This window comes from Argiope bruennichi, chromosome 2 (assembly GCF_947563725.1).
Source record: "Argiope bruennichi chromosome 2, qqArgBrue1.1, whole genome shotgun sequence".
In the NCBI taxonomy this organism is placed as follows: Eukaryota; Metazoa; Arthropoda; class Arachnida; order Araneae; family Araneidae; genus Argiope; species Argiope bruennichi.
The window spans coordinates 143181400-143198044 of record NC_079152.1 but is presented as its reverse complement, the minus strand read 5'-3'; the positions used below and the strand labels follow the sequence as shown (position 1 = coordinate 143198044).

Genomic DNA, 16645 nt, shown 5'->3' with positions numbered 1-16645 from the left:
AATGAACATAATAAATTTTACATTTTTAAATTTCTGAGTTAACACGTCTACGTATTTGAGAAAATACAGATGGACAAAAAACCTCCCCTTGAAGAATTCTGTTCACATTTTGATATGTACCTACATTTTAGATGCTGACTCTCGCTATACCAAATATTCATGAGTTATTTTATTCAAGCCCCTTTTTATTTTTGTAGACATATCGTTTAATTATATTTGGACAGAAAGTCAGATAGACTTCCTCTGAATAGATTTTGTTCTAAACTTATTAGAATAGTCTAAAAATTTTGATTAAAAACTACATTCCAAATTTCATCCATGTAGTTCAAAGCGTGTTTGAGTCAACGGGTTCCGAATAAGCAAGCATTAACTCGAAGAAAGATTTTTTTTTTTTTTTTTTTTTTTTTTCAGATTCAAGGAAGTTTGAAACGCGGAAATTCGTCAAAATCTCGGGTTCGTATATTTTTATGATTATAACACTTTCTCTCAATATACTTCATATACTAGAATGTAAAAGTCATCTTTCAAGGACGAAAATCAAGTATATTAGAAGAGTGCATCAAATTTACCATGGATGACATCTTTCACATTAACAGACTCACAGAAATTCTTATGACTCCACGAAGGTTTCATAAAACTGAACTCAAAAATCTGCTCAATGGATATTCTCTATCTAAAGAAAATACACCAAATATGCAGATTAGTAAAATTTTAAATCATTTCTCACCTTGAAGAAGGAATGAGCAGAAATGATTCTTTCATTAAGATGTAATTGTCTGCGGAAGTGATTTCCAAGAAATTTTCCTGTATACTCTTTAATACAGATATTTATGATCTTACCTCAGGAAAAATTATGGGCATTGGATATATGCAGATTTTGTACGTAATCAGTACAGATTTTAAGCAGTTTCTACTTCTTAGTATAATAAAGAAAACCGAGCATACATTTTACATGTCATTTTATCAAAGGATTGAAAGCAAAATTTTCTGCAGAACTTCAATTTTAGAAAGAAGATTATATACCAAATTTAACTTTTGCAAGTTATTGCGTTTACATTCTTGCGATTGTGCACGTACTTGATCCTTTGACAAATTTGGTTCAAAATTTGAAACGGATGTATGCTTTAGAGGCTAACACTACATACCAATTGTATTTTGTTAATCTTTACGTTTTGTAATTATTGTATTCAGACAACTGGACAGACATACTTTCTACGATTGGATTGCTTAAAAATATGAAAAATTCTACAAATTATTCTACTACATATTCTACTACTTATCAAATTGCATCCGACTGTCCCAAATTAATTTTGAGTTCTAGCTTTATAGACACAATTCCAATAATACCTACTTTTGACTCTGAGTGATCAGAAGTGTTGAGATTAATCAAATTTAGAGTTTGATTTTTTTAAAATAATTACAATTCATCCTTTTTGTGCATAGGAAAATGTAAAGAGCGATTCCTTATTTCACACGGTAAACCAACGTGCAGTTAAACATTATGCCCATTGCTTATCACTCTTCTGAGATATTCAATTAGTTCCATTAAAAATTATTAAAAATTGAGTGATTTCAAATGCGTGTAACTAGGAAAAGAAAAGTTAATCTTACCTAAATAAACATAGATACCAGAAACGGCATTTCAGCAAATTAAAATGAAGTATTAATTTGAAATGTTTTAACTTTTATGTTTTAAAATAACTTCTTGAAATTCATAAAATGATTGGTCCACATACTTCTCATGATAAATAAGATTTGCTATAAGGCATTTAATCTTCTTTCTTCTGTAATGAATTGTCTGAATTGAAGCTATAAAGGATACAAACGAACAAAAACACTGTAAAAAAATCATTTCAAACTTATCATGTGGAAGTATTCATCTTGATTTACTCAGTCACTGAAATTTCGTCTTAGATTTTTTTGTACTTCGTCTGGTCCATAATTTGTCTCAAAGATAAATGTAAAAGATACTTTTAAAAAATCATTCATGTCGTCAAAAATTAAATCTTCATCCGAAATCGAATCTTCTTAACAAATCTACTACTGTTCATTAGGTTTTTTTTAATTTATCAAGTAGTCAAAATATTGTATTTTTTTAATTAAGCCTCTGATTATATCTAACATCACATTGGTAATGATCTAATATCATAATTGTACTCGGAAAACAGAACGATTTTCTAAAAATAATCATATCTGAACAGATTCACAGAATAAATAAATTGTTTTTGCATTGTATAAATTATCCACCAGCAACGATATTTTAATTGTAATCGTTCTCAGATGACGTTCTAGAATGAATAAAAGCCGAGCGTCGAAGTTCAATTTCACTTGTCTTTTGTTTTACTTCTTTAAGTATTACTTAGCCATCATGAATACCTTAGAACGATTTTTCTTCAAGCTGCTGCTATTCTTCGTTCATTCTCCAGCAAAGGAAGCTTGTGCTGAATTTTTTGGCACTTTGGTTTTAGTAGTAAGTATATTTTATGCTTTTCATTTCCTGGTGAATCATAATTGGAATCTTTAACTTCAAAATGTAGGTGTTGCTTTCACTCTTTTGTTATACATAACGGAAAATTAGATGCATCATGAAAGTGAACACGTTTTTCTCTTGCAGCTTCTTGGAGATGGTATTATGGCTACTGTTACTCTTGGTCACCTTGGTGCTCATGGTGTTATTGTTTCTGCCATCGGATGGGGTGTGAGTGTTACCATAGCAGTTGCTCTAGCTGGAACTATTTCAGGTAAGTTAATTGTTTCACCGAATCTGCCGTCTAAGATGTAGGTCTGAGATAACAAAGCTAGTGTATTGAATTTACATTTTGTAACTGTCTAGCGAAGCAAACGATTATTTATAAACACGGGAAGGACTGCGCGAATCTTTATTCTAGAATACATCCTTTTCGTACAGTTCGTTTTTGAACTCCAGTGGTACTTCCAATAATTATATTTCACAATCTTGTGGATCTTTCAAAAAAGGTTAATTTACTGTATTTCTTGTTAAAAGGAATGCTGACATCATTAATACTAAATTCTGCCTTCAAGAATTCTTCTAATTTCCTTGTAACCTGAAATGCATTGGTTAAGGCTGACACTAATACACTTCTCCTTTTTGTATATATACGTAATTTCCTTGAACTTGAATTGCTCATCAGTTTATTGTCTAATTAATCTCATTGTTAAATCTTTTCTTGTATCTTTTTTTCTTAAGGAAACGTGACCTGCCTATCAGTTTAATTATATCGGTTGTAAATTTGACTGTACCACACAAATAATTATAAATGAAGTTTAGGGAAAGGAATTCTGGATCACTAATTCTTGACAGGTTATTCGATGAAATTCTGACCTGACTGAATTTCTGACTTTCGCTACTAGAAACCATTCACTTTCAAGATTATGCAGTGAAAGGGAGGTTTCCATCGTAACTTCCTTTGACCCTCTTCCGTTAACATTTGCATTCTAATGGCTTAACTTACACGAAATCGTCTTCAAATTTTTAGGTGGCCATGTAAATCCTGCCGTTACCATTGCTTTGGCTACAATGAGGAAATGCCCATGGAAGTATGTAGTTCATTACCTGGTTGCTCAGTACCTGGGAGGTTTCATAGCTGCTGCATTTGTCTACATTGTCTACTATGGTGAGTATCCAGAGATAAGTTTGCAATTTCAGGCAATATTTTTAAAGCCGCGTCTCAACGCGGCATTTATATACAGGTTACATTAATGTCGTGTAATTTGGAATGGAAAATTCGTACCTACATTGCTAAAATCACCAATCCACCAAATCTGGATTTTAGAAATGAACATCTTAAAATAAGAACTACAGATAATCGTGCAAAATGGGGGGGGGGGACAGAAGAGTCCGCATCTTTGAACACTTGTGTACTATCGCCGAGAGTCGAACCCTTTTTCGAGAAGCCCATAACTGGTTTGAAACTTCACGGACCCAAATTTGTGTAGTATTTCTACTTCCGGTCACGTTGTGACTAAGATCATACTAGTTAGGGTAAAAGCGGATAATTTCGTCTCGAATGGCTTTTTAATATGAAGACTTTACATTTGTATAAGTGTTTAATCTTGAGGGCAAGGTTGCGAGCTTGAAATGTATAGATTTTTATTGAATGCCAGTTCCGAGAATCCGACTTAAATGGGTTGTATTCTATTCATCCAAAAGAATGACGGGTATAGTTAACCTCTTCTGAAACTAATCGTTTTTAGGTAGAATCTTGAGTCGAGAGACTTGTAGATTACTCTTCACTGGGGCATCAACATGTTGAATAACTTTCTACATATAGTTCAACATTATACTATGCTATTCTAAAAATCGCATGATTTTGTAACGGACTGCTAGAGGACTTCATAATCAAGGTGGTAAAACTATGGCAGAAATCCAAAGTTGCATTATTGAAATATAACTTTGATCAACAAAATTAAGTGCATGTTGAGGAGGACGTCATTTTCTGTAAAAGGATAATTCATGATTATTTACTGTAAGCTTGAAGTAAATCTTGCCCTACCTTTACTAACCAAAATACTTTGTTAAAGTATAATGGTTTCTATCCTACAAGAAATCTAATAATCAAAACATTGGTTTTGAATAATTCGTTACTTTCGAAACTCCTCCTGTATCGGGGGAGGAGGGTGGAGCAATAATCCATTCTAGGGACGTGACGGACGGAGAGAATCGTGCATCAGGTTTCATCAATCATCGGGTTTAATATTTCTTGTATACTGAATATGCATTTGATTTGATGTTAGCATTTCCGAAAAATTTACATCTTATTGAGAAGTTAATACTTATTTGCATCTTTTTACACTTTAACCTTAAGTTAAAAACAGCCTTGTAAGTTTAGATGGTCTTGAATAAAGTTGGTTCATTTTATTGCAAGACGCTAAAAACCATTGTCTTGTATTTCAGATGCTATTAATGAATTTGATAATGGCCACAGACAACTGCCACCACATCCCAACTCTACTGCTCAAATATTTTCTACATATCCCCAAGATTTTGTATCCATTGGTTCTTGCTTCCTGGATCAGGTTTGAAATCTTCCTATATCTTTGCCGAATTCTTCTATTGTCTTGTATCTTGATTGTCTTGTCTTGTTTCTGATTAGGTCATCGGAACAGCCATGCTTCTGATCGTCATTTGCACAGCAATAGATCAACGTTATAAGAAAGTTCCATCCCATTATCAGCCAACTATTGTTGGACTAGGATTGATGGCTATAATCCTAGCCTTCGGCTATAATTGTGGAGCTCCTTTGAACCCAGCTCGAGATCTTGGTCCACGCATCTTTACTCTTCTAGCTGGTTGGGGAACGGAAACGTTCAGGTAAGTTTCCTGACCCAAATGGAGTCGGGTATACCATAACTCTTAATTGGGAGAAATACGAACTCCATTTCTTTATAAATCGACAAATGTTTGTTTATATACAACGCTGTAAATTTGCCAGTTCTCATTGGGGGGGGGGAGGGTACTTCTCGTGTTTTCATAATGTACCTATCGGGTTAAAAATATTGAAATCGCTAGTATTGAATTTCCATATTCACAGCAGAATTGGACTCGAAGGATGGTCAATGCAAACTGTTGCAGGATTCCACTAGACTACGCATCAAACTACATCTTTGCTGGAAGCCTACAATCTACTCAAATGGCCCTATAAGCAATTTCGAAAGCGTCTGGATTCCAAGTTATCGAACAGCGACGATTGTGAGCGAACAGATCGACGGTTGTAATGCAAACAAGAAGGTATCGAAATTGAGCAATTTAAACTCGATATCTTGACTAATCTCGGTGTTTGAATAATACCATTTTAACACTATCTGCCTTGATTCGAACATCTTGACTAGATGGATGAAAGGTGGTTCATGGATTTTAGATTGCATTTAGAGTCGAGGTTTCTATCAAATCTTGAACGACAGATTTTCGAAAAAGTATGATCTGGCTGTTCAAATGCAAGCGAGTTAGATTACTTTAAAATGTGAAGATTTGGTACATTTACCTAAAATGTAGTTTCTTTTCAAATGATGAACAAAATCTGTTAAAGGTTATCGTTCGATATTTATCTATGCAAATAACGCAATGATTTAAATCGATGAAATTTGATAGGTGATCTCGTGATTACATGCAAATCCTCGTCGAATTTCGGCTACAATGGGACGGAAAAAGTGTTCAATACCTACTTGCACCAGACTCTTCTACATTTTCGTTAGGCTTTCTTTTCTTCGCTATTGATCAATGCCATGTGTAACATTTTCGGAATTGCCTAACATCCAGTTTCATGTGGGTTGTAGAAGGGTAAGACATTCCTTGTTCTTGCAAGTTATTCATTGGACTGCAATACATACCGTAAATACTCCACACATCACGTGATCGTCGGATTCGTTGCCCTATACTTCTAGTATCGAAAAAATTACTTGGCACTAGATATGATCCCGAGCACGGAAAGAATTCCTGAAAGTCGGTTATTCTCTTCAGACTCCTGGCGTTATATATATTGATTATGAAATACCGAAACTCATTATTCGTATTTTTAATCTGACGAAATTCCATGTCATCTTAAGCTGGACCTTCTCTAGCTTCCCCTCTTTTAAAGCAACGAAGACAGCCATGAATGTTGTGTATAAACATCGGACGGTTGTGTATAAACCGATTATCCTTATCGGCATCTACCAAGCCATAGACTGGAAAATGAGAAGGAAGGTCAAGCTACGCAATTCTTTTTACTCACTGCTTCGAAATGAGTTGCTATGTAAAGGCGGTAAAATAATCGGTGGAAGCTTTTACGCTGATAACTTTGATTCCAACAAATATTGAAAGCTACTTTTCGACGCTTTCATTGCGGAGTGATTGAAAGAAATCATATCTTGTTATATAAATGTTAAACTTTTTTTTTTAGTTTTAGAAACCATATGTGGTTCTGGGTTCCAGTTCTTGGTCCTCATGTTGGTGCTCTTCTTGGAGTCTTGTTTTACAGCTTCTTTATTGATCTAACTTTTGCAAACTATACAATGATGTCGAGTGAGGCGGAGGAGGATGAAAAACTAGGTAAGTTTAGTGTTTCAGTCGGTTTCGAGACGTAATGACTTAAAAAGCACTGATACGTTTTATGGTCCTCTAATTTCCGAATCGTCTATCAACATGCAGTTTAGCCCAAGAAACGGGCGCATTATTTGGGATCGTGAGAAATTCTCAATGTATGATGGTTCTTCCGAAACGCTTATTCTGGAAGGAGCTTGATTCGGAGGTGCCCGTACAATTGGGATTTTTTTTAGTTCCGAATATTCTGCATGAATCGGAACTTTTAGGTTAGAATTATTACCGTGCTTTTAATTTGAGTGTCCACATCTCGAATTCTGATTAGTCTACTTCTGTGAGCGAATAGGTTTAGAAATAACTAAGGTAATGTTGTAGTCAATAGTCAAGTCGTCTGGTGCGATGCTTCAAAAGCGCAAATTAAACGAGACGCAATATCGGCAAGAGAATATGCCATGATTTAGAGTGCGATGAGATGTAGAGCCATTACTTTTGTCGACATGACCACTAGCGCATGGCTTGGGGCACTAGTGGACAGATGTTATTTAACGGATGTTAAGCATAGACGGTGGTAATAAATGCTATTAACAGTTTATAGCTCATTGATTTAATAAATCTTGTCCAGGACTTGAAATTAATTCGTTGGGATAATTGTATTTTCAATATGTTGGGTTATAGATTTGAATTTGTTAAATCCTCATTTATTCCAATATAGTTTTGATAATATAAATGCTATTTTCAAGTTCATCCCTAACTTTATCGAAACTACTCAAGCTGATGGATCTGTAGCTGAAGCTATATAATTAGATTCGCTGATATTACTGATAAAGGGATGCGAATTTTTGAAGTACAAAATCTTTTTCGTATAGTATTTAATCTAATAGTCTGCTTTCTCTACAGTGCAGAGCTCGGAGCACGAAGATCAAAATATTTCTACAGAAGTGTGCGTAGAGGACCCTTCCTTGCGTAAGTTACAATGATTCCTTTATGAAATTTTAATTCATTTGTGTGGTAAATTTGTATTCCTAGAAAAGAAATTTGTATTCCTCTGTAATATACTCGCCAAGAGTGGTTATGAGGAAAAATGCGCAATTCTTGCCAAGAGTGAGAACTTGAGCAATTGCATGTTAATTCGTGGTGTATATTCTAGACATTTCGATAAATTCAGATTTACATTGAATATCGTTTTTAAATATTCCAAAAACTCATTGCATCTAAATTGTTTTTATACAAGCGAACCCCTTCAGAGTAGGCTGGGTCGTTGCCAGGTCAGATTTTATGTGGAGATGAACATGAAGTCTTGTAGTTTAATACAAAAGTTCCGATACAGGAATGTTCCGAATTTGAAGACCGGAACTATCGGTAAATCTGAAACTATCAGATGAATAGTATCTGGCAAAAGTGGACATGGTAATATTCTGCATTCGGTGCATAATTATTTAGCTAATATAAAGATTCGTTTCTCGCTTTGAAAAAATCGTCTCAAATTTCTCAAGAAAGTCAATCATGACTCCGTAAGTATATTTAATCAATTTTTAAATACAGTGTCAATGCGGTCCCATATTTCTCTTATCTCGGATGCCGTTTAAGTGCATTTTAAATTCATTCTTTGGAAATATTTCTTTAAATCTTGCTAATAAGTTTAACTCGAATATTATATCATATCTTGGGTTACTTCAGTTTTTACGAAGAATACGTATTTTTTTCACATTTAATAAATCTCCGCTTTCTATTGCAGAAATCAACATTGGTGCCAATTAAATATCTTGTAAAATCTTCAGTTTCTTTATTGTTTCATGGATTTCTCAAGTTAACCAAGTTCCCAAGCCATGAAAAGGCAGTAATTCTCCAGTGAAATATGAAGCCCCTCCTCAAACACTGTGTAACTGCACTTATACACGAATTGATTTGCCTCTCGCTATTTTCAGCAACTTCATGAAGTAAAGCAAGAAGACAGTCTAAATTTCTTGTAAAATTACATGGCTTTTCTATTTTGATATTGTACAAGATAACTGTTGAATGAGTTTTTTTTAAAAATTGTTTTAATAATTTTATTAAATTGTTTTGAAGTCTAGTTGAGCATTCACTTATTTCATTAATTACGCTATCCCCCCACAATAGGGTAGCGCATCTTTCAATGTTCTACAAAATGAGAAGCTTGTAGCTTTATATAATGCGTATTCAAAGGCTTGTTAGGCAGGGTATGGTATGGATTAAATTTTTAACAGAAGGTCCAATTTAGGACAAGCTGCGTCATTTACAAGAATTTCTAAACGGTTCATTATGAAAAGTGTAAGAAAAATAAGGATAAATTGTAGAACGTCAGAGGTTAAAAAGATCTGATGTTTAACGATTTGGCACAAGAATAAAAATCTCAAGGTTTTTTTTATATATAAATACTATGGGAAAATCAATCGATTTTAAAAAGTCAAAGTTTTGAGTGAGGTTTGTCACCCATCGAGTCCTGTAATAGGGGAATTTAAAATAGGGGAATGAAAGGGAGTTAACGTTCAGAAGTAAGATTAGGACATTGAGTAAGAATATGTGTAATAGAATTGACCACTCCACAGTTCGTACAATGAGGGGACGGGGGGGGGCTTTTACAAAACGGCAAATGTCTGTTTGTATACCTTGTGTGTCCAATGCGTAGGCGAATCAATTTTATATCTGCGCTTCGGCTTGATGAAACTGACCACACTTATTTTTGGTTGAATTACATGTAGTCTATTATCGACAACTCAAACTTCTTGCCACTCTTCATAGATGTATTCTGAAACATCACAAAGGAGCAGGGAAATTAAAAGGTTCTAAAACTAATTTTGCAGCTTGATCTGTAAGCTCATTGCCATGGATTCCAACACGACTCGGTAACCAGCAGAAAATTGCATCGAAGTGTCTGTTGACCAGTATTGATAGTTGTTCCATGTTTTGTGTCACAATCGGATGACAAGGATAAACAAAATTTTGTAATTGTTACAAAACGCACATGTTGTCGGTGTACATGCAAAATTTACGAGTGTCAAATGAAGGAATACTTTGAAGTTCATAGGAAATAACAGTTGCTTCTGCCGTATATACTTAACAGCATTTGGGGAGAGTATAGTTGTAAGAAGTGTTATCTAAACCGACATGGTTTATCGCTTTTGAACCATCCGTAAAGATTGTTTTATAGCTGTTGTACTGGGCACGATGCTCAAGGAATGTTCACTGAAGCGAGTGTGCATCAGTATGAGATTTTTGAAACCAATGAATGGATTTGTGAGAGATGAGTGGTATATTCCAAGGAGGAAGGTAGAAATGATCAACAGACAATATTCTCGCAGGGGGAAACTATTAAGGAATGATGGAATAAATCGATACGACATCGTTAAACTTCAGAGTAGAACTGAAATACAATTTCATACGAGGAAAAAATAACTTTAGGGCTTATTTCAATTAACTGAATTGGGCACCTTAAATATAAATTATTGTAAACTATTGTTCGGAATGGTAATTCATATTGGATTTAAAATAAAATGTACGGACTTATAAACCCGATTGTTTAGCAAGTCAATCAGGTCTGAGTATCGAAAACTTTCAATCGGGCTTTGCTCATAGAATTCATCGTTTCATTTCCTATCTAGCTTTTATGAAATTCGTGCAATGGTTGAGCAATTGTTGTCGGAAGGAATACTCCTAGTTTCTTAGCGTTTAAGGAGTGTCGTACCAATGACTTCGTGACTCAATTAGTCGTTCTCGCTTATTGCTGCTTGTCAGCGTTAATTTTTCCGATTCATATCACATGATTGGTCCATTGATACACGTTTCGTTCTTTTGCTGTTATTTCAAATACTTAATTGAAATGTTAGAGCCATCTTCCCGCATGTTTATGCGGTTATGTTGCACCTTATTCCGACTATAGGACATGTAAGCAGAGATGTTTTAATGGCACCGATTTCAAAAATTAGTTATCTTATTAACTTTTCTCTTCGGTGCAAATTTTGCCGATTAAAAAAATTATCGACAAGATAACGGCATGTATCAGTTCATTAGGAAATTGTAAGAAATTTTACAATCAATTTAAATCTGGGATTATAAAATAGCATCAATTTTTTATTTAAATTATCTAAGTTTTAAAATAAACTTCTCCTATCACCATGCAGTTCTTTAATCCTATAGATTGTCTCCTTAAAACCGAGATTATATAAAATAAAATTCATACTTTTTATAAAATAGCCCATATGTGGTTACTAATCGGTATAGAACCAGGATAAATTATCTGATATTTTTAATCCTTTTTAAAAATGAAGAAAATTTAATTTTAAGAGAATTTGCGTATTATTTTATTTCAAAATCTTATTTCCAATGCAACTAAATAGTACGTGGAAATAGCGTTTCTGATAATATTTTCAACTGGGGGGGGGGAGCGTTCCTAGATTTTAAGAGAATATTGCTAATTAAATTCTGAAGAAAACTATTGTTCAGGCTTCATTTAAAATTGATTCTTTCAACAACTGCTGGTAAAAATGAATATTACTCTATAACACTTCTAGCTTAGTCTATCCTCCGTCCACATTCTCTTAGTCCATAAAAAAGAATGGAACTATAATTAAAAGGTTATTAGATTTCATTGTTTCATATAACTCTCTCTGAACCGGACAGTAAGTTAGCATACATATTTTATTTACACCATATAATCCGAATTTTCATATGTAATCCAAGCAGTCTAAATGAAATTAAGTAGAGCCTTTAAAAACATACCCATAATCTAAAGAGCTTATGCAATTTCTCACCGATTGCAGTGTAGTTGTGCTTTGTTTACGAGCACTCTCAAAGTATTTTGCCCCGTGGTATTACTGTGTGGGGACATTTTTTGTGATGCAAATGAAGCTCTCGCATGTCTGAGAAGCATTTGCAGCAAGGATTTAATGTAATGGATAAAGACCATAAACGATGTTCGTGACTGTCAACTAAAGCGCCTTTTATTAAAGAATTCATTTAGTATTGGTTTTCTTAAGTTTTCTGTTTTTAGATAAGTCCATTTTATAGCAAAATATAATGACAAGTTAAAAGGACATGGCATGCTTAAAACGGCTCATTTTCACCATAAAAATCTTTGAATGAATCTATTAATTTGTTTACTGCTGATTGTTCAAATCGGCAAGGAGTTTGCATAAGCCTTTATATTCCCCGCATCGTTTTAAAGTTTTGCAATTATGAAATAAACGGGGCTGTAATTATAAATGATGACTCTGAGCAGTTATATTGGGGGAAATTCAAAAAATGAAATTTAGTTTTGAAATTATGGTCTCTTATCAAGGTTTATAGCTTCTAGCAATTTCCATCGTTTATATCACTATGATTGCGCAGAGGCAAGACATTGCAGAACCAAATTACTATTTAAAGATTTTTTTCCAGTATATATAGTTGATTATACTTAATTTTGTACACTTACATGTGCCAAGAAATCTGGTTTCGTGAAAGATATTTACTCTTTACACTTGTATTCTTTCTCACTATTTACACTTTGCACTTATTCTATTCTCATATCTTTGCTGAGAAAAATTGCAATGGTACCCTGTCCCCTCAGCCGTGCTCTCTGAATTATATATTTTAACACTTTGCATTCGGTAAAGTAATTAGATGCAAAATTATTCACCTAATATAAGGGTTTTTTTATGGTTCCGAAAAATAAATATATGTAATTGTTTCAAGTTAAATTTCCCCAAAAAGCACCGTCTTGAATTGTGACCGCGAGTCACCTCTCGAGTGCAATGGGTAAACGTTTATAATAATATATATTATGTTTATTTTTGGTTTAATTCAATTAAAATTCTTTCTGGTATATAAATACGAAATTATTCTTGACAAGAAAGTAGTTTCACGATTTGTATTGTCCAGTCTTTCGTTTCACGATTTGTATTGTCCAGTCTTAATTATATAATTCTGTATAAATGGAAGAAATATAAGGGAAAAATTCATTTTTAACTTTTATCATTAAGAAGTTTAAATTGTGTTTTCAAACAAAAAAAAATGCAATGAAGAATTTATTATAAATTATATTTAATTATTTGAGCATTCATTAAAAAAAAGTTATGTCATTCGTGCTAAAATAAATTGCAGTACAATGTAAGTTTAAATGTCACAGCAATTACATGAGTACAAAACGTCAACGCCATTATTTTTGTACGTCTATTAAACCCTCCCTTTACATTCCTTTAGAATTTATTTTACATTAGTAGAATTCCCTTTGCCTCATATTTAACAAAAGGATAAGTAAATAATTCTGAGGCTTGCTTATTATGTTCAAGTTTGAGTTCGTGAAACGATTGAACCATTGAAACGTGAAACCATTTATAATTTCGTTACAATATGAGCACCCATACATAAGCTTGGAAACATTTAATTTACATAGTGAATCAATACAGTTAATTCAAGATTTATTGCTAATTATTTAGAAAACTTAAGTTTTCTAGCATATTTTAAAAGCATGTTTTGGTTTTAATTATATAATACCATACACAGATATAAATTTAGTAATGTAATGCATTAAATTATGTTCCCTCCAACAATTTTTTTGGAATCGTATTTTAGAATGTTGTATTCTGTTTTTACAGTTATGAGTCAGAATCATTCGTAGTTCGATAAATTTAGTCTTTCATAAAATAATTTCTTCTAAAATCCTAAAAGCAACTTCTTCAATTAACGAAATAAGAAAATTTATCATTTCTATAAAGAAATTATTTTTCTTCAATGTTGTCGCATGTAGATCAAGGACATTTATGCAAAATGCAATAAAAATATCCAAGGGAAGGTATTTTAAAAACATAGATTACATGAGAAAAACTATTTTCAGTAAAGTTTTCTTTATAATAAAGGATCTGCTTAAATTATATTAACTTTTTTCTTTAAACTTTATTTTGATGTGTGAACCAAATTGACCTATTTTAATTAAAATAGGGAGAAATCAAATGCTGTAAATCTAATGTTGGTAATGTTAGAAAAAGTAGTTAAGTAGTTGCAGTAATATAAATTTTCTTTTGAAGATAATTTAAATAAGAATGTAATGCATTAAATTATGTTCCATTATTATTTTGAAAGTTATAGCTAAGTAATCAAAAGAAAGACGTACACCTTTCTTTAGATAATAAGCAAGTATTTGAATGTAAAAAATGAGCATGTGTTTAGATTGTCAATTGTGGTATTTTCAGAAAAAATTCAGAAATTAACATCATGTTTTGGAATTGAGTGGAGGTTTTTTTTTCCTTAATTTTTGCGATAGGTATCAAGTTAGCCAATACTTTTTTTTCGTATTGTTCGGTTTTGACAAAATATAAAAAATAAAAAATAGCACAGAAAGTCGACTGGCACCCATAAAACGATGCAAAGGTATACTGTTGGTTAGAATGAAATCAGAAAAATAAATTGGTGGAAATCTAATTAAAAAGGCAGCATTTTTAAATTTTTGAAGAAATACAGGAAACTCTATCTTTAGAAAACCAAACTATAGTAGAAACAGGAAAAAGCTGCACAATACCTGGTGATGATAGAGTAATTAAAATGCTATGCCTACGTGTTAGAAGAAAATCATCTATCTAAAAAAAATGGCGCAAGACGATGTGAAGCTGAGAGTGAGAAAAAAAGTCGACGTGGGTTATAGAAATCTAGTCCACATTTTAGTCTGGTACAAATTAAATCTGGTCTCAGAAAAAAAAAGTAAATTGAGAAAATGTCATGGAACTGGACAGTAAGACAATCGTACAGTGCGTTTTAGAATGAAGAGGCCAAAATCTTATTGTTTGGTGGCGATGGCATAAAATATGTGAAGGAGAGAAACATAAGATTTTCATCTTGATTGTATTATACGTACTGTTAAATACCAATAAGTGTTATGACCTGAAGTTGTGTAGTAGTAAAGGACATGGACAGAATTTGTTTGATTAATGTAAATGTAATAAAATGCATTAATGAAATACTTGTTGAGAAACTGCTGTTTTCCTCATGTGATCTTTTCTCAGATAAGAACAAATTTCTATTTCAGTAGGTATCAGCTCCTTGTCATCTTGTTCATGTCTATAACTAGTGGAAATGGTCTCCCGAAAAATTTCTTGAATGCTGTCTAATAAATTATCATGCCAGAGAATGTATCACATGGCATTAGCTTGTAATTTTAATGCAATAAAATGCTATGAAATATAAGTTGCAACGTGAATTTAGCCGTTTTACTGAATCTAACATGTCATCCTGAGCTAGTTATTTAGCAATCAATTCCTGGAATGCCGTTAATAGTATCGAAAAATGAATTTCAGACACATTTTTCTCAATCGATTGAGAAAAAAAATGATAAAAAAACTGCTCTTGTAGTCACAAATTCCCATACCATTTGTGATGTATTTAAATCATTGCGTTTTTGATTTATCGGGTTTACTTATTTCTGAAAGGGCAAATCAACATACGGTCAGTAGTGGAATCGGCTTGAAATTTGACAAGTGTCTACTATAGATGTTAAATCTGTGTACCTAATTTTATCTATTTAGCTCTCTTCATTTTGTAATTACAGTGTTAACTTATATTCGAACAGTAGGACAGAAAGACTTCCTAAGAACATATTTTACTCAAAATTTGATAGAAATCTGCGAGTTTACATAAAGACCGTATACCAAATTTTAATTGTCTAGCTTAAATCGTTTTTGAGGTGTATGTACACACTTGAAACTTCGAAAATCGTTCAAAATATCGAATATTTTTTTTTAATTGCTTAATAATGTTCTCTGATCCTTTAGCTTTCAAACGATATCAAGATGTTGTCAATATTCGGAATATTTCTCGAGTTATAATTATTTTTCTTGAGGTACTTTCACTAAAAACTCTAGATTCGTTTTTTTTAAAAATCATTTTATGAAGAAGGATATTTTCCCATTATGTTGCTCCATTCAAACAATCATAACTCAACAAGAAATGAACCAAATACAGTTATTTATATATCAAAATTATCTGTATGAAATAGCGGATGTTTGTGTCTCAATCAAAGTTATATTTATAGAAATAAATTTTTAATAGCTATTTAAAGGTTAAAATTACAGAAAAAATCTCGCTTTTTCTATTTATCGTTTATGAAAAAATTGTTTAAAAAAACTATATATTTTTATAACTTGATTGAGGCAGACAACATGAGGACTAATATTAGGCATAATTTCCACCTAGAATTGTGTGTCTGTACAAATTAGAATTTAAGATATCATATTTCAAAAAATACGCTAATTAGTTCATTAAATATTATTTCATTAATTAATAATTAATGTAATAGGGTTTTTTCTCAATGAAATGAGTTTAAACATATATTAATGACCTACTGTGAAAAAACTGGATTTTTCAAGTTGAAATTAAAAAAAAAATATTCTAGTGTGTACGTACACCTTGAGTTATCTTTGTCCCAGACAGACATACATTTCCCCCCCCCCAAAAAAAATAATGTGTTTTTTGAACTTAAGGAGGTTTAAAACTTGTCAAAATCTCGAATGCGAAGTTTTTGGACGTTTACTATACTTTTTCTCTATATTTCATATACGAGAAAATAAAAACAGGTCATATTGCATTTTTGGAATAGCTTCGGATTAACTCAATCTTTAG

General features: G+C 32.5%; 1 protein-coding gene across 1 annotated transcript; it reads left to right on the top strand.

The window, feature by feature from the left end:
- Nucleotides 1-2331: 2331 nt before the first annotated feature.
- Nucleotides 2332-9110, top strand: LOC129961573 (aquaporin-10-like). Its single transcript, XM_056075070.1, has 8 exons — nt 2332-2470; nt 2615-2741; nt 3498-3635; nt 4916-5037; nt 5115-5332; nt 6900-7048; nt 7937-8002; nt 8775-9110. Exons 1-8 carry the CDS (start codon nt 2369-2371, stop codon nt 8795-8797), a joined length of 945 nt encoding a protein of 314 aa, XP_055931045.1. The 5' UTR covers nt 2332-2368; the 3' UTR covers nt 8798-9110.
- Nucleotides 9111-16645: the final 7535 nt, after the last annotated feature.